The 18601-nt window shown below is 36.4% G+C and overlaps 2 protein-coding genes across 5 annotated transcripts; both read right to left on the bottom strand.

The window, feature by feature from the left end:
- Positions 1 to 692: 692 nt before the first annotated feature.
- On the bottom strand, positions 693 to 11743 carry LOC147508292 (splicing factor U2af large subunit B-like). Of its 4 annotated transcripts, none has more exons than XM_086600855.1 (9): positions 11534 to 11711; positions 9857 to 9914; positions 9654 to 9766; positions 6138 to 6253; positions 5247 to 5289; positions 5009 to 5086; positions 4702 to 4783; positions 2780 to 2838; positions 693 to 1039 (listed from the first exon to the last, which is right to left on the bottom strand). In XM_086600855.1, the coding sequence occupies exons 1-9, from the start codon at positions 11654 to 11656 to the stop codon at positions 869 to 871; spliced, it is 843 nt and encodes a 280-aa protein (XP_086456981.1). In that variant the 5' UTR covers positions 11657 to 11711; the 3' UTR covers positions 693 to 868. The 4 variants fall into 4 exon arrangements, with proteins under 4 accessions (XP_086456981.1, XP_086456980.1, XP_086456982.1 ...); XM_086600854.1 differs by having other exon boundaries at positions 5247 to 5292; positions 11534 to 11707; XM_086600856.1 differs by having other exon boundaries at positions 866 to 1039; positions 2716 to 2838; positions 5247 to 5292; positions 11534 to 11743.
- A 49-nt stretch (positions 11744 to 11792) lies between these two features.
- LOC147508291 (uncharacterized) lies at positions 11793 to 18401 on the bottom strand. Its single transcript, XM_086597046.1, has 4 exons — positions 16981 to 18401; positions 15252 to 15537; positions 14366 to 14433; positions 11793 to 11932 (listed from the first exon to the last, which is right to left on the bottom strand). Exons 1-4 carry the CDS (start codon positions 17048 to 17050, stop codon positions 11793 to 11795), a joined length of 564 nt encoding a protein of 187 aa, XP_086453172.1. The 5' UTR covers positions 17051 to 18401.
- Between the last annotated feature and the right edge of the window lie 200 nt (positions 18402 to 18601).

Genomic DNA, 18601 nt, shown 5'->3' with positions numbered 1-18601 from the left:
TTTTCACATTTTGTGATTTGAGCGTTTGTTTTATGGATCTATTTAATTTAATTTGTTGTAAAAAAAAGGACAATTGGGTAGGTTCGTAGGGTGTCAAACACTAATTAAATTATAAAAGCTATTCTATATTTCTATATTTTGAAGCTACAAATAATTGTATAATTATATAATAATATAAAACCGATTGACCGATTAAAAATTCGGCTTGTTTTGTTTAAATAGCATATGTTATCAAAATAATTGAGTGTAAAATTTAACCGAGGGCGTGTCTTGAGCTTCTTTCGCTATATTAGCTTGAGCTGGCTCGTTTAAGCTTGATGAAGCTCGGCTTGTTTAGTTTAAATAGCATATTTATAGTGTAAAATAACTCGCTTAACTATCGTTTGAGCCGAGCTCGAGCTCTTGTTTTATAAAAGCTCGAGCTCAATTTAAAGCTCGTGTAATTAGCGAGCCGAGCTTGAGCATGGTAAAGCTCGGCTTGTTTAGCTCGAATTTCACCCTTACAGATACTTCGAGACAAACCGATTGATAGTGTGATCTTCAGGGTACCAAATATTTTATTTCAATCACACGCCTTGATTTTATAAACTACGACGCGGCCATGTTGCCTTATAAATAGCAGATTTTCTTGTCAACTTTATAAATGAAAGTAAACAATGATCAGGCAAGTCTAGTAGTTTGCGACTGTCAAGTAAGAGGTGCAAAATAGAGCAGATAATGGTTCTCAATGACCAATGGGGCATGGTGTCCCAATTACAGATATTCACAATCCCCTTCCAAGATAATATCGCATATCAAAATCTGGCATGCCAATTTGACTGCTATTTACAATGTAAGAGCCTCTCCATCTTCCACCGAGCTTACTCATTCAGGTACATTTCAAATTGATGTATTCATCCAAAAAATTCAAGTCCTTTTCATCATATTTGTCTTCAGGATAATAGCAAGCAAGGATGACCTTATAATACCCAAAATCCTTCCGGATGACCCCTTCCATTGCCTTGGCAGATTCCTCAATTGATGAATACTCCAAGAATACCTGAAACAGTGCTGTGTTAAGCATCAAAGTTTATATAACTGAGACTGCACACAAAGTAAAAAAGAAACTATCATCCTTCCCAACCAAAAGAATTGAGGGACACAATTTCCTCACAATCTATAATTATGTGGAAAAAAATGCATCGATGGGTAACGAACTATATCCTTAATCAAACATTGGGGTTCAAACTTTTTTTTGAACAAGTTTAGGTATCCATGTCTACCACGTTTTGCAACGTTTGGTTCTGTTTCACTTTCGTTCCTTTTTTTCACATGTGGCACACCTTTTTTTTTATATATAAAATTATTTTCCTATGTGGCTATGTAAAAGTTGCCCCGTGGTATGCAGACATATAGAATCCTCCAAAATCGGCATATATCGATTATTCGGCAGATATCGCCATAGCAACCTAGTAGATATTTCGGGAAGAAAAAACATTATTTCGATCCTTCAAGCTTCTCTAATGGCAGAAAGAGAACTGACGACGGTTTAAGGTGGCGGCTTCATTGTTTGAACTGCCCCACCATCTTTGGCTTTCAATTTATTATTTTCCGAAAAAACATGCGATACACTATCAAAAAAAGAAAAAACATGGCGATAACAAAAGTTGATTAGTTTAGAAAAAGCTATCACTACCCACAATAAATCATCAACTCAAAACTTTTCCGATTCCGATTAGAGATTTGGGTTTTCAATTTTCATTTTCCGATTCCAAAGTCCAAACTATAAGTTTGAAAAGAGGAATCAAGAAAGAAATAACTTTTAAGTGTTTGGGATTTGGATTTGTTAGTATTGGTAAATGTTTGGAGTTTAGATCTTGAATAACTATTTAAGCCGCCACCTTCTTATCAGATATGTTTTTTTTTTGGTCTTGAAGAACTGGGTTTTAATCAAGTTACCCGAAACTGAAACTAAACCGAAACCGACAAAGTGCCCGACCCCGATCCGAATGAACACCCCCTGCCATGTGGCAACGATGTGGCAAGTTTTACATAGCCACATAAGAAAATAATTAGAGAAAATGAAAAATAGCATGCCACATGTAAAAAAAAAATGGACGGAAATGAAACAGAACCAAACGTTACAAAACATGGTAAACATAGATACCCAAACTTGCTCAAAAAAAAGTTTGAACCCCAATGTTTAATTAAAGGTATAGTTCGTTACCAATCTAGGCATTTTTTTTCTAATTCTGTGTTACTTTTATTATTGAGGATTCAATAGAATAGTTGATTTGGCCATTTGGGAACATATTTCATATCCAAGATGATGTGCATCTAACGGCTGGTCCCAAGTCTCAACTACCATGAATCAGGAATCTCTACATGGTCTATGGAACTCGCACGTTAGCTCAGACTTCTGACTCAAATAATCATTCCATCCTCTACACTATAATTTTATGATCCAACAGAACCTCCACCATAAAATGTGCATGCCAATCAATACCTTCCTTTTACGTAGCTGACATCTAGAAACATAATTTTGATATTGCCTCGACCAAATCCACAAGCATATCCTTGAGCCTAAGGTCCAACGTATGCAGCATGAAAATATTTGTTTTTTTAATGAACAGCATGACAATATTTGTGGGAGCAACACGGCAATTTCCTTCATAATCATATGAAGGGAAGATGTAGGATGATATCGTTTAACCATAGATGCATAAAACAACTTACTATTGAAAATCAAGAACATGAGAATATTGTAAGACGGATTGAGCATTAAGAATTTATAACCCACCCTTCCAACAGCCGAGATCTTTTTTCCCATTGGACGCGGGATATAAACAAACAAAGTTCCTGGAGAAAAAAATAAATCAGTTCTAGTACATATAAAAAAGACAAACAGTTTTTTTTTTATTTGAAGTTCAGAGTGCCAGAAACTGCCTCAAACACAGCCGACGTTCAAAGGAGTAGTAAGACTGCAATTTAAATGCATGTTTAAACAAATCATCATCTGGTCTCATTATCTTCCACGATAAGGGGTTGTCTGATCCAACTAATGTTCAGACCACCATAAAGTTTTAACAGAGCACCTGAGAACATTCTCCAACCAGATAAGGTCACAGGTTCAATGTGAAGTCAAAATGGCAATACAGCCCTTTCTTTCTTATAATACAGCCATATTTTTTGTTTGCTTAAAATGAAAAGTGGGTCCTAGATAAGAGAGTTTATGTTGGAAGGGACTGCTTTTGTAGACTCTTCTATCAGTTACAATTTAAGTGAGGTTGGAAGGATTTGAAGACCCGTTGCTTCAAATGGTTGAATGGCCTCATCCCAGCACCATTTCATCAACAGCCCTTTAACAATTGAAATTCCCTTATTTTCGGATTCGTAAAAGGAAAAAAGAAAACACTGAACCTATAAGACTCAAACTCACGACCAACTCGTATGAAAATCACAAGCTAGGCCGTAATATCGATACGAAGTCCTTAGGATGGTTTGAACTTAGGATCCAGTGACAACATCACTCTTGCCAACTGCTGTACCAAGAACCACCGCGTCAAGTATTTGATAGAAGATTCTCTTCTATATACTAAATCAATAGCACATGCATTGGTTATTGTAAAGTTCATAAACTGGTTACACCAAACGGATACACTTTACATTGCCACCAATGTTAGATAGTATCAGCAAGTATTCATATATTCTTTTTTTGATCAACCCCGATTCAACCACTTAGTTCCATATAAAGCTCAAATAGTGATTGGGGAATTAAGTAATTAGTTATCTGAGCATGTATTAACTAATAAATTTATCTAATGTTATTACTTTTGGAAATTTCAATTTGTGAAGTACTTTTTACACAAGTGTAGAAACGACTTGTCTAGAGTTCAGTGAATCTTGACAAAAAATAATTGCCACAATTCCTACAACTCACCTGTGTTACGGTTGCAATGCTTTGTGGTACCAAATAGGTGTACCTCTCTTCCCATCCATAACATCTTGACTACTTCTATCTTTTGTTGGCTATAAATCAAAAGTAAAATAGCTACATTCTTCAGTCCAAGAGAATGCATATAATGATCACTTCTGCCATACTATGCAACTATATGACGCCCTCACCAGTTAAATTGCCAGTGTTTCTGTTGGTGCATATATCAGGGTTCTCAACAATCGAGCTTTTACAGGTTTGTGTGCCATTTCATGATTTTTATTCAACATCTAGCTAGAATGCACAACACAGGCATGTGTAAAAGGTCGGCATTTGTTTCCTCAGATATTTATACGCAAGCTTATATTCATTGTTGTTTGAAATGCATAGACATTTTGCTGCAATCTGATTTAATGATTATACGTGAATAAAATCATCTAACCACATTGATCAGCTCCCGAATCGATATTGGTTTACAAATTGAAGAACCGTACATTGTCTATTTGTCTCTATTCACTTATAAATCAAGGTTACTTTAGACAGGGTTAGAAATCTTGGGAGGCGGAAATATCCAACAAAAATTAGTTAAATCCAAAATGTCTACAGAATCAGAAAAAAAAAAATATATCCAGCCCCACAGAACTGAAAACATTTCAAGGAAAAAATGCATTGAAATTCCAACATATAAAACAGTTATTAAAAGGAACAAGAGACATATACTCAGACAATGAGACAAGTAAACAGAAGAGCAAACAATGAAAAGATTGAAAGGACACCGTTGTGCATACCGTATTTTTCTCCTTTTTCCTGGAAGAATTTCTTTACATGTTGATAGTATTCGTCACACAGCAGAGCACTTGCACATACAGCCTTTGTGGAAAAAAGAAATATCTCAAGGTTAGTATTCATTTCAAAATATGCATACAAAATACAGAGACAAATTCCTTCAGATGTTGCAGCAGTTTAAGCTCCAACCAAGAAATATTCTCGTCACCCCAATACCCCACACAAGAAAGTGCCACGCGGCATTTTAAAATTCTACCAAAACGCTGGTGAATATGGTTTCGAACCAATTTCTAGCTTAGGTAACAATACCTCAAGCAAGCAGATAACACGAGATGGACCAGCATCCAATCCATTTGAATATGGGATGCTTGCTTCCCAGGCTAATGCCTGCATGCAATATCACAAGTCACCAGTCTCGTAAACAGAAGTATGCACAATGAATGCCAAAGTATGAGAAGTGGGTTTAGGGGTTAAAAAAGAAAACTTGTAAGTATGAAAAAACAAATGGAATGTGAATTAGAAATAAAAAGGCAATCAAATAATTTACCTGCATTGTCCGTCTTAACATGGTATCTTGGTCATTTGCCGCACTACTTCACAATTAAAAAAAGAAATAAAATGTCTGTAAGATAAATGATGCTCTTTTATAAGCACAGCCATATGATAATTCTCCAGAAATTACAATTTTCCTTTAATTTAAGATACCTTTGTTCGCAATTTTTTTATAGATACCTCGTGTTTTGAAAATAAAGAGACCCGACCACAGTTAACACTGCCGTAAGCGAATTAATTATTGACTCCTATGTAGTCTGATGGAAATTCCCTTACCATTTAATTTCTAAAGTGCCACTAAGTTGTGGTCCATTACACTTAAGTTAGCAGAGATGTGCCCTAATCTGGAGGACCTAGATGAACGTAATCTGATTAACAAGATTTGAAACTAAAAATCAACTTGTGTCATCATCCGGGTCGTCCAAGTTGTGAATCTAACAGTTCTTGTGTATCTTCTTCCTCCATTCAACCATCCCTTACCACACTTAGCACCACCACCCATTTATTCCTCATGAAAGAATACAGTAAAATGTAAAAAGTAGAATCCTTTTCAATGTAACAGGTTAGGATATTATACGTACCCAATTCAATTTTCAAATCCCTCAATTTGCTCTCTTCTTCTTCGCTAACTGAGTTTACTTGTTTAGTTCACTTTCAATCTCTTTGAACTGAAGATTAGAAACTAAGATGTGCAGTCATAACTCCACGTATATTCAACATGAGTATTTTATAAAAGAGATTCAACACGACTAACTTTTTTAAGAGAGAGAAAAAAACCATTTTTGGCATTCACTCGTATTACTGTTTAAAATCTCTCTTTCGTCACAAACTTGTAACCAACTGAATGCCCTTTCAAAAAAATAACACAACTAGAAATAAAACTTACAATTTCTTTCGAGTGATAATCTCTAGTTTGAGATAACAACTTGGTTGGGTAGGTTCAAGATTCGCCGCTAGCCCAGGGTTGTAGTCACCAGGCCTTCGAATCCTTAGGGGTGCTCCCTTATCAAATGAAAATTTGGGTACATTAAGCAACTCCAATAATTATGGATAAACCCATGGAACCCCATCCAAATGCAATGCATGCATGTCATAATAATATTGGATACAGATAAAAGTATAACAAACCATGCAAACAAAATTCTTAAGCATTTCAGTTGGATTGAACATGCAATTGTGTAAAACAATTAAACTCTAAGGTCGTCGATCATACCTCAGGCACGGGATCATCAACTATGATGCTTCAAGAACTAAGAAGTAAGGACTTTTACTTCTAAAGTAGACATTTTATAACCAGTTCTGAGCAACACACCCGAATTCCAAGTTTCCAACTCCAAAATACATACCAAAACTCAAGTGCATAGAGTTTCAAAAACCCCCATGGTCAACCTCAACGAGCAACAATGTACATTAAATCACTTTTCAATGAAACCATAGAAAGGAGAAACAACAACAACATCAACAGCGAGCAACTTTCTAGTGAAGACAAATTTGATGGAGTTCATTTCTACAATGAATTGTACCTCCAATAGGATTAAATATACCTTAAGAGAGAACTCTTAGGGGTGTTTGGATCCTATTTATTTCCAAATGTTTATTTGAAAAACATTTTTTTGAAAAAATAAATGTGTTTGGTTTCTATTAAAAAAAAAAATAGTTTTTCATCTAAAAAGACTTTTTGGTCCCAAAAATTTCTTTTGGGATGATAATTAGGTAAAACTTATTTTTAGATAAAAACCGGTTAACTTTGGAAGAAACACTTTTTGTCTAAAAGGCAAATGAGACAAAGTGATTTTGCCTTGAGGAGGATGAGAAACATATTTAAATTTGGATTTGATAAAAAATGTTTATGAAAATTCGACAACCAAACATGTTTATGGAAAAACTGTTTTAGAATAAATACTTTTTTTTCATAAAAGTGTTTTGGATAGAAAAAATTGAAAAAAGATATTAAAGGGTTTTCGTGGATTTACCTCCAAATTTATTACAAGTCTATTTTCCTTATGTAAATGAGCGTGGCTAAGAAGATTGAGATGAATTTCTTATGGGATGACTCTGAGGAGAATCATAGATACCATCCGGTTAACTGGAAGATGGTGCGTTTGTCTAAGAGAGAGACAAAGATTTAAGCTTGAGGAGGATGCATCATTTAAATTTGGCGTTGATGGAAAAATGTTTATGGGGTTGAAGTGGTTAGAATATGGAGTTGGTGATTCTTTTAGGGTGGGTTGCCCATTACGGGATTGGATAGTGAGTTGGAATGTGAAAAGATATTAAGAGGGTTTTCGTGGAGTTTCAGAATCTAAAAATAGTGTTAAGCTAGGTAATGGTACTAGGATTAATTTTTGAAAAGATATGTGTTGGTGAATAGAACTTTGTTTTGAGAATTCCCGAGACTATGCCAGGCTGCCAGCTCAATCTTTTAGAATTGACCCATTAATGATTTTATGTGGGTTGATAGTGGTTATCTTGGTTGGTACTTTTAGGGGTGTGCATGGGTCAGTTCGGGTCGGGTTTGGGACTAAACCGGCGACCGAACCGACTCTATCGGTTTATCCTTTTCTGGAATTGAACTGAACCGGATGTGTTATACTAACCGAACCAAACCGACTAGGTTAAGATTTAACCAACGATATTAACCAACCCAAACCGACTGGTTTCACATATTTTTAAATAAAATCAATAAAATATGTATATTCTAATATATATTATATATGGTAGGTCGGTTCGGGTCGGGTTTGGGACTAAACTGTCGGTTTTCATATATATTTAACCAAACCCGACTAATAAACATAACCGACCCAAAACCGACCGGTTCGGTTCGGTCGGTTTTGTGCACACCCCTAGGTATTTTGGCATCCACAATGCCATGGCAGAATGGGATATTACGAGTCTTGAATCCCCATTAGGGAGTTTGATCCACAATGCTAGTAGAGATTGCCAACTTTGGAATATTGGCAAGGAAAAATCTGCTCCTAATCCGTCTTTTTCACTCTTTGCTCCGATCTCCTTCCTTCCAAGAAAGTTGATACCTTAACTAATTCTCCTAGCACTTTTATTTGTAAATTGAAAATCCCCAGTCAAGTGTCAAAATAAGATCCTAACCATAGACAAACTTACCAAAAGAAAGAAAATCATTATAAATTTTGTCCTTTGTGTTTGTCTGATTGGGAGTTGGTTAGTCACACTTTAATTTCTATATACGTTGTATGTATTTCATAATAAGAGATGGAAATCAAATTATTGTCTTTCTAGTCATACTTGTTCAAGACAAGCAATGGAAGTGGTTCCTCACTCAACCCAAATTTAATCAACTTTTATTGTGCTCTTATAAAAGACATTTCATTTCTTTGACATTGAAATTCCTTTTTTTTTTGAACTTCTTCCTAAATTCATTGTTATTCAGAAAAGTCGGTGATGCGTGTCAAGTGACCACCTCAAATGAACAGTTACAGAAAGGCACTCTTGGATATTACGGGTTTACAACTTATAAAAATATAGAAATAACTAAGCACTAAAGCACCAACGAGAAAATTGGGTTTTAAGGCATTACAAGAATAAAGTTGTAGGCTTGTAGCTACTAAAAGATGAATGAAATAAAGAGTCGTATACCCGTCTCTTTGTACCAGAGTTGGTACCCATATCCATACCCGGGAAACAAAGTCTACTATTTGCTAGTCAAATACATATATATATTTCCAACAATAAAAGGTAATGGGAAAACTAGTTAGAACATCTCTAGGTGGACGTATCCGTAGTCGCATTCTTCAAATTTGAAGAAATGCGTCGGAATTTCCCGGAATTTCAACTCTAGGTGGTCGCATTTGTGGTCGCATCACCTGCTTGTTCGCATTCTTGTTCGCAAATTTGGCAATTTGGATGCGGATGCGGAGCGACATTAGTAATGTCGCGCGCCATTGCAAATGTCGCCCCAAGTTTTTTTTTGACTTTGACTAGACTAACACCAGCCGATTGATGGCGTAGGCCACTACTACTAATGTCGTCAGCCAAAGTTATTTTTTTTAATTTTTTCAATATGGTGCGACATTAGTACTGGCGCGTGAGTTTTTTTTTGAATTTGGGGGCGACAGTGGTAATGTCGCGCAGGTGGGTCCCCAATGAATTTTGCGACCACGAATTTGCGACCACCTAGAGTTGGTCGAAATTTACTATCAGATTCTGTGGTAGCATTCTTCAAATTTGAAGAGTATGCTACCACCACCTAGAGATGCTCTTAGTTTGGTTGTAACGCTTTTGTATCCACTATCAGTATCTTATTTCCTTCTACAGATATATTTGCAATTACATAACCCACTCAACCTGTCACACGCGAATTATAAAGCAAAGAACATAAGAAATCATGATAAATAATGTGTCAAGTAACAAAATTTTTTATGCTTACCTTAAAGATAATGCCATCGAGCGCCATCATGTTGATTGCTAGAGCCATGGATATCATTTCCAAAATAGCAAAGTTCTTCTCTCGATTGATGTGGATGTCGACTACAGCAAGATCTACACATACAATTAAAAGATTATTTCAAAAAGAAAGTTTAAACGCATCAGTAGGCCATAAAAGAATATGCAACGAGAATGTTAACAAACCTGGATTTGTAACTGCCCCAATATCAGATATAACACCGCAGAAAAAGAATACGATTTTCTGCTTAAAAAGAGGATTAATTAAATAGACTAAATAAATTTGAAGATCAATGTCTTAGAAAAGGAAAACAAGAGAAGGTTAAAATTAAGGCTTCTTCGGGTCAACTCCAAATCTTGTATTTATATATATATAACCAGTACCGTTCCAACATTTCTTGACAAGTCAATTTTTCTTTTGAACTAACACTATTTTCTAACCGTGACAGTCCCAAAACTTAATAATATTTCCAAATTATTAACATTTCAAATTCAATTACAGTTTCTAAAATATAGAATGACAGGCACTTAATAAGAATGTTCGACAATAGGTTGCTCCAAATGAAATTGTAATGGGGTTTTTAGACTTTGGTCCTATGTATAATTGGTTTATTAGACTTTGGTCCATAAAAGTTTGAATATTAGGGTTTAGTCCTAGTTCTGTTAGTTGACTGTCAGTCAACTCAGTCAGAAAAGCATATTGACCACGTTAACTGATAGAACTAGGACTAAATCCTAATATTCAAACTTTTCTGGACCAAAGTCTAATAAACCAACTATGCATAGGACCAAAGTCTAAAAACCCCAATTGTAATTGAAAATCCATCTTTGTCCAGGTTCTAAAGTATAAAAAGAAAAGATAAACAAATAAATATAGCTAAATTGTCCCTTCTCCTAGAAAACATATAACTACAAGCATCACTCTCTTAAAACAATGACATTGGTTACAACTGAGAGCACATGCCGAGAGAAAGCATTGATGGCAAGACACATTACTTCTGGAAGTAATTACAGGAAATAAACCATTGTGCATTTTTGTCTTTCGTGTATGTCTAATGGATTCTTGGAGAGTCAGTTATTCACACTCTCATTCAGTCCAAGTGTTATTGGCACGTATGTTGCTATTTTGTCCATCAACCAGGCAGGGGCGGATCCAAGATTGCTACTCAAGGGGGGCTGCTACAACTAACATACACTACAAATATATTTTTTTTAGGTGAATTATACACTATTATAACTATTTTTTTTTTCGACGGAAAAGTTGGGTGTGTTGTAGCACATCTCCGCCCCCCTGGATCCGCCCCTGCAACCCGGGGTTGTTTGAGTATCCCCCTAATTAGTGAGGAATTTCTTAGCATATTGGATCATCATAGCTCATACCCTGGAGTATAAAAGAATGTGGAACGTTAAACTATTCGCAATTATGTGAGGTCTCTGGAAGGAAAGGAACAAGAGACAGATCGAGGGCAGATCACTAGCTTTCATGGAGGTTATTATTGCAATCGAAGGATTTATGTTACATAGGTCAAAGATTTGTGAGGAAAATAGGAAATTGCCAAATGAACGTGTTGTGTTTAAGTGGACTCTTTGAAGGGCAGGACGGATTGGGGCTTACTTTGTTGTAGCTTTATCTTTAGATTGTCTTTGTTTTTATTTCGCATGTCTTTTTGGTTTCATATAGTAGTAGCTATCTCATCCTACAACTAAAGATTTTTTATTTAAAAAAAAAAAACAAAAAAAATGTAGAAGACATACCTCAAAGAAACTTAAACAATGCAATCAGAGTTTATCTTACAAATATGATGACATGATTTTTTTTTTTACAACATGAATAAATTGCTGGAAAATAACAACGGAAAGTACCTGCCTATCTGCCCCAGTAGGAAGGTCACCAACATAGACACGACGTGCATGCCTCGTAACCTGTACAAAAATTTGGAAAGACACACGAAAATCAAATAAAGATCTATTCAATTGTTTGTGCATCGTGAATGGAGGCCAAACAAATTTTAAATATGGCGTAAAAGCTTCTTACTCTTCATCAGTGCATTGCTTAATAGTTTCTTATAGTGTGTTGGTTGATAAAAGTTCTAAAATAAATATATGAGTAATCTGCAACATATTACAGACGTGAATCTGCTTGGGCATTAGCACCTGTTTTAACTGTATCGAAAAAAAGGGTTCTATACGGGATCATCACTTGGCTCGTGTCTGAAAATGCAAAATGAAATTGTGGAGATAGGACCATGTTTTGTCTTGTCCCTGAAATTTAAAAAGACATCGTCATGATGGAATCAGAAAACCAAAAAACTTATTTAAACATTAACAATCCAATTTATACCACCTTCATAATTTGGTTTTACATACTCATATACAAAATTTTAACATAACCAAAGACAATTAAAGATGTTTGAGAAATCATAGGAGCTTTAAGATAGTACGGACTACAGAACTTCACAACTGCATATGCCAGGGAAATGTTAGATGACTAGACATACATCAAAAGTTCAGTTAAAGGCAAAAAACACTGACAGTAGTTCAGGTTTGGAACCCATTGGTAACGTAAATCTACACTAGGGGTCATAGTGCAGTCATGCCTCTATTTATGTTCGTCTTTCTATTTTGAAGTGTCAAATGTTCGTGCATCTGAACAGATTGTACTTCCTTTCTAGCTGAAGATTTTGGATACAAAAAATACCAACCTACAAGTGCGTATAATTATGATATTAGATTATATTGTAAATTCATTACTGTTAATTATTTATATACTAGTAAATCCAAGCAGTGTGACCGGCAGGCAGTCAGTCGCACAAATGTGATTGTTGCCTGCAAGCAAAATTTGTGAAGGAAAACCGAGTTTTAAGATTTGGGAGGGAGAGAGAGAGAGGATTTGATTTCTTGAACTTGAACGAGCAATTTGAGGGAAAATGCAAGATCAACAAGCCCGCTGTGCCCCCTATGTGAACAGACCTCCCTAATGGTAGGTTGGATAAAATAAATCGCCAGGGTAAAGCATTCGATAACCAAACCTTCACCACACTCCATTCTATATGTTACTCTCAATTGTCTCTCTCATTATATGAAAGTGGCGGTTATGCCACAATGTTTGGTATGATGACACTATGACAGTAGTTACTTCATAGGTAAGAGAAAATAAGCAAAATCTACAAGTTTGATTCTTCTGAAAATTTTAACCTACCTAGACAGAAACAAGTTCACAAGCTCCCATGTCTAATTGCTCCCAAGTTAGATTACCTCCTTCTGACATGGCAACATCAATGGATCCACACCTTTGAGTTGTGCAGTTTTCCTATGGGTGATTAACTTAATCACACTTGGTTTATAAGTCAACAAAAGCTGCCTACTGTGGTTGGGTTAATAACCATAAAGGTCAGTGCAGGCCCCTCCATGGGTGAGTGTTTTTGGGTAAAGTTTTCTGCAAAAACTTTAAAAGCAAAATTATATCCCTTTTTAATGGCAAAAGACTGCCCCAACTTAATTTTTCATTCTCGGTCTCTCACTCTTTCCCTCAAAATTTAAAAGACTCTTGAAGTAATTGATCTAGTGCATATTAGCTCTCTCTAAGCTCGGCCAGGGAGTTTGTTTCCCAACTAGGGAAATCTTACATGCTCAAAGCTCAGCCAGGGCGTTTGTCTTCTCCTTCATCTATGGAAATCTTAATTGCAATATTAAAGTACTAGTAGACCCCAAAGAGATGGAGACCAGGTTAGGTCGAGCACCTATAACAAAAGACATTTGAATTGACGAAGAAAAAGAAGGAGAAGGTGAAATAGATGGATAGAGAGATCGAGAGGAAGACTTGGGGGATAGGGGGGGTTGTTTCCGTTGGTTTTCGGTGGAAAGGCAGGATTCAGGATGAGAGAACAAGAGGAAGGAGAAAGGCTGAGAGTTGGGACAAGCAAAAAAGTAGTTAAACAGTCATTTTATTTTTTTTCGCCCCTAGGACACGACCTAAAGTCGGAAAATTATTCGGTAACTGCAGAACAAACAGCACACAACACGACAAGGAAGCTTTCTTTTCACTGAATTTCCAAAATCAGAATGCCAAACAATCTGAAAACAACGGCTTCGTCATGTTCATTCCACCCAAATCAAATTTTACATCTCCAGATAGCATACAAAAGCACACCTTAGAACTTTTGTTGTTGCCAAAGATTTCCATTAATTCACAAATCCCCTTTCGCCTAATCTACATCATTCACCTGATCACCTCTAATGTTAACCTTCTCATTCAGTTTTTATTAATTTTTTTCTTTGCTTTCAACCAAGCACCAAAAAAAGAAAACATGTAAAGCCTTTACTTGTCCAGTGGAAGGCAAGACTTTCTAAATTTGCTTCTATTTGCCTGTACTAAGCCAGGGGCTTCCTATCAATTTTTCCCTTTCTGTACTTTGTAAAAGTTAGCTGTAAAATTTTTTTTTTTTAATACAAACAAAAATCGTCTTAAGATCAACATGCAATACAACATTCACAAGACTAATAACATACAAGCATTACCAATTACGATTGACATAAACACCCAACAAAAGACAGTCCTTAGCTGAATGAAAAATTGCAATAATTATAACGGACTAGCAGTACAAGAAAATGTAATTGAACAGGAATACCCACAATTACCATCTAATATAAGGAAGTTTGTTCAGATAGAGTAGAGAAGTTGTTTTTGGTCCATACCTGGAACAACAAAGCTAGATATTGTGCTAGTACCCACTGGTTCAACATTGTTGCAACTTGCCCATTTGCTGTAAAGATATACATATGCAACCAGTTATACATTGAGAATCAATGAAAGCAGGCGTTTAAGGAATATATGAATGTCTCAATATGGTACTCATATTCTTTATCTTTTTATCCCAATATGTCATAGGGTAAACTACATTAGAGCACAGATGCACCAATGCCTATGTTGATGTTCCAAAACTTCCATAATCAATCTCATTTTGTGATTCATACATGATACACCACAATAGAATTCTACAAATCACAACATCCATCTAAAGTAGTAGAGAATAATGAAAAACTCTGTTTAATATCTACTCTCAATTTTCTAATTAATTTTATTTTATTGACAAGGGATAAGTTTTTACCATTCTTTCATACGAAAAAAACCAATATGGATGAATGTTATGTTATTAATATCCATTTATACTATCTGATCCACAATTTACCAAAGCAGAAAACTTAAGCAGCACACACCAGGCTTAATATGAGATTTCGTGGCATATAAGTCTGTCAAGAGGACGGCATAATATGTGTATGGTAATAATGGAAAAAATAGGGATGAAAACATGTAAGAAATTGTTTTTGGCATAAACTTAAAATCCGTTAGGTAATAGGAATAGTGATGGCCCGTTGAACAGAACCCAACTACCTCATGGGACACATCTACTAATGTTAGCGTAATCACTGAACATGACGGAAGTTGTGAAAGGCAAACGAGCACAGTAGCTGCTTGATAGTAGACATCGCCACCATTTATATATAGTAGTATTATTAGCATATGTGCGCAAACAAAAACACAAGCATGTATATGCAGACAGAAAAGAACAGGTGCACTTACATTGCCAAACAATCAACAAGTGCTTTACCCTTAGCGGGATAGGAACTAAACTTTTGTTCCTTAGCTTGCAATTTTCCACCCTCCTCTGTACTAACACAAAAGGCTAAGCAACAAACTCGTTTCATCTTAGGGAAACCTTGCACAGACCAAACAAGACATAACTCTTTCTTTCCTAAATGGAGGAGAAAGACTTTGGTGAAGTTGTCGTCAATAGACATTGTTTTACTCCCCAGACCATGAACCTCACGTGTGGCTCCACTACACGCGTCTAACGACATAAACGCAGCTACAGGACAAGCATACAATCTTTTATCACAAAACATATATACAACTGTTCCAACAATCACGGTCGAAGAGGAATCAAATCTTTCATAAACAGACCTATGCTTCTGCAGTGTGACACGTCCATGAATAGTCTTTCACATCAAATGTGTGAAAACCCGAACCGTGCACAGTATAGCAAAAAGAATGACTAGAGCCAAACAATGGCAGCCACTATTGGGTCAGCCTTTCCACCTATCATAGGAACCTCCAAAGTCCAACCAAGTTCAGGAAAACGGATATCATATACAAATACTTTAGAAGATGGAACAAAATGAAGAGGTTTCATGACTAGGGAGGATGTGAAATCACATATAATGTTCTCAATACCACCAATAATATAAATCTTTGTACCTAAAACCACATAATCATATCCCATTGGGAAACCACATTCACGTATTGTCGGCATCCGAGACACACAAGTAGCCGCATCGTCCCCGAATGAATACCACCAATAATATAAATCTTTGTACCTAAAACCACATAATCATATCCCATTGGGAAACCACATTCACGTATTGTCGGCATAACGCAAGTAGCCGCATCGTCCCCGAATGAATATTTATGTGGATCAACTTCGTACCACGAAAGGGAATCAGAGTCATTTTTCATACAAATATACTCATCCTCAGTGTCACTCATTTCTTTGGTAATATGAGCAAAAAATACACTAACAGAATTTAAGATTTAAGATCAACTTGACGGTGATTCTGAGTCAAGGTTTTATTTTAATAATACAAGGGTTTGGAAAGGGTGCCGTGTTCCAGGGGGTTAAAGTAGTAATAAAAAAAAATACCGTTTTGTAAACAGGGAGTGACTCGATTAGCTCGAATTCCACCCCTTTATTTGTCTCCAATAGCTTCCCTGTCACTTCCAACTGGCGGACCCAGGAGAGGGCTAGCCCAGGGTAGATTTTGAAGAAAAAAATAATGAAGTAGGCCTACGAAGTCAAATTATCTGCTTGGGGTTAATAAAATAAAAATCTCTAATTCGTAACACCAAACTAGAAGTACAAATGGATGCAAAGTTTGCTATTACTTACCTAAAACAGCATAAGGGTAGCATGGCCTGGAATTACTAGATGATGCGGTGTATATTTTACTACTTACGATGTTTTTAGTTTTGATTGGGGGTCAAGAACAGGTAACTCAATCTCGGTCGATAGACCTCCACCATGGCTAATGGATGTATTAGAAAGAGAGAGATCTTTTGTAACATCTTTGCTATATTAATGTATATATAAAATGTTGATTACCACAAACAAGAAAAACTAGATTTTACCAAATCGTCAACTAAAAAATTCTTCGCCCACACACAAGCTAACCAAAGAGGCACAAACTAGATTCGATGATTTTGTCAGTGGCTTTGGATTGATGAACTTCTGTTTTGATGGGGTTAAATTACTTACTCAGATCATCGTGTGCAGCCACGATAGGTTCCTTGTCACACCTACTTGGATGGAGTTTTTCGACGATCATGTCGAAACTGCTTTAGGTTATAATCTTTCTGACAAAATGTTAATAGTGGGGCTGGACCGCAGCCATTTCGTTTTGAATTGAATTAATGTGGACGGAGAAACAAGAACTACTTGGTCTGATGGAAACTTGGTGGAATGAGGAAAGTACTAATGGCAGAGCAGGCCACGTTATTTTCAAAAAGCTCCAACATCTTAAACATCAACTCAAGGATAGGAACAAAATGCATTTCGGCAGATTTGATGTTAAGATTAAAGAGCTCCAGCTAATTCTAAAGGGTCTAGAAGATAAAGAGGACAAACAGATTTGTCCAATACAAGAGATTAACAAGAAAGCTGAAACTCGTACAAAGTTGAATGACCAGTTAAACTTGGAGGAGGATTATTGGTTTCGAAGATGCAAGACTGAATGGTCCAAAGATGGGGAGAGATGTACGGCATATTTCCACAGAATTGAAAATGCATGGTTTCATGCAAAACTTCATTGCTAAGTTAAAAATTGATGGGAGCTGGGTGAAGAATTAGCATGTGATAGAGGAGCATATTGTGGAATATTACACTAACTCATACAAGGAAACAAACACTGAGAGGCCTACTCTTGATGGACTGGAATTTCCTACCATTGGCACAGATTTGTCAACATGGATGGAAAGGGACTTAGGGGAAGATGAAGTGAAGGCAGAACTTGATTCATTGGCGGGGGAAAAGTCACCAGGACTTGATGGTTTTCCTATGATTGTCTACAAGAAATGTTGGCACTTCATGAAAGATGAGATCATGGCAGCGGTCAAGGAATTGCAAAACAACTCATTCATCAATTGACGGCATAACACGACATACATCACTTTGGCCCCATAGATGGATGGTGCATCCTCGTTATCAGACTACGTCCTATTAGCTTGTTGGGTGGTATTTACAAGACCATGGCAAAAGCTTTAACACTCAGATTAAAACAGGTGATGCATCTTTTAGTGGGAGAATATCAGGGGTCATCACTTGAAAATCGTCAAATTCAAGATGGTGTCCTGGTAGCAAACGAATTGATCGACTCTAGAAGAAGAAGTGGTATGTCTGGTATAGTCTGCAAACTAGACTTTGTGAAAACCTTCGATAGTGTGAGTTGGGCTTTTGTAGATTATCTTTTCTGAGATATGGGTTTGGGCCTAAATTGCGAGGGTGGATCAGGGCTTATCTTTCTACTGCCCACTTTTCAGTACTCGTCAATGGAAGTCATGTGGGCTTTTTCACTAGCTCAAAGGGCTTGCGACAAAGTGATCCCCTATCTCCCCTCATCTTTGTGTTGGTGGCTGAAGCTCTTACTAGAATGGTTTTGAGAGCTCAGGATAGGGACTTGATCTCAGGTATCAGTGCATCACCTTCTAGCTCTCCGATTCCAATCCTCCAATATGCAGACGATACTCTAATCTTCATTGATGCAAAGGATGAGCAATTATTGAACTTGAGGGCAATTCTAATGTGGTTTGAAGCGGTATCCAGGCTTCATGTGAACTTTGGAAAAAGTATGACCTTCAGTGTAAATGAGGAACCAAACTTT

The sequence above is a fragment of the Coptis chinensis genome, chromosome 3, assembly GCF_015680905.1.
Source record: "Coptis chinensis isolate HL-2020 chromosome 3, ASM1568090v1, whole genome shotgun sequence".
In the NCBI taxonomy this organism is placed as follows: Eukaryota; Viridiplantae; Streptophyta; class Magnoliopsida; order Ranunculales; family Ranunculaceae; genus Coptis; species Coptis chinensis.
Note: the sequence above shows the minus strand (reverse complement) of the source record. Positions and strands in the feature narration are given on the sequence as shown.

Coding starts and splice junctions, on each gene's coding strand:
- LOC147508292 (XM_086600854.1), bottom strand. CDS start 11,656: ATGCACAAACAATTGAATAGATCTTTATTTGATTTTCGTGTGTCTTTC. Junction 9,767..9,856: donor TGGGGCAGTTACAAATCCAG/GTTTGTTAACAT, acceptor TTGTATGTGTAG/ATCTTGCTGTAGTCGACATC. Junction 5,293..6,137: donor ATTATCACTCGAAAGAAATT/GTAAGTTTTATT, acceptor TTAATTGTGAAG/TAGTGCGGCAAATGACCAAG.
- LOC147508291 (XM_086597046.1), bottom strand. CDS start 17,050: ATGATCGTCGAAAAACTCCATCCAAGTAGGTGTGACAAGGAACCTATC. Junction 14,434..15,251: donor CTTGTTGATTGTTTGGCAAT/GTAAGTGCACCT, acceptor ATATCTTTACAG/CAAATGGGCAAGTTGCAACA. Junction 11,933..14,365: donor ATCTAGCTTTGTTGTTCCAG/GTATGGACCAAA, acceptor TTTAAATTTCAG/GGACAAGACAAAACATGGTC.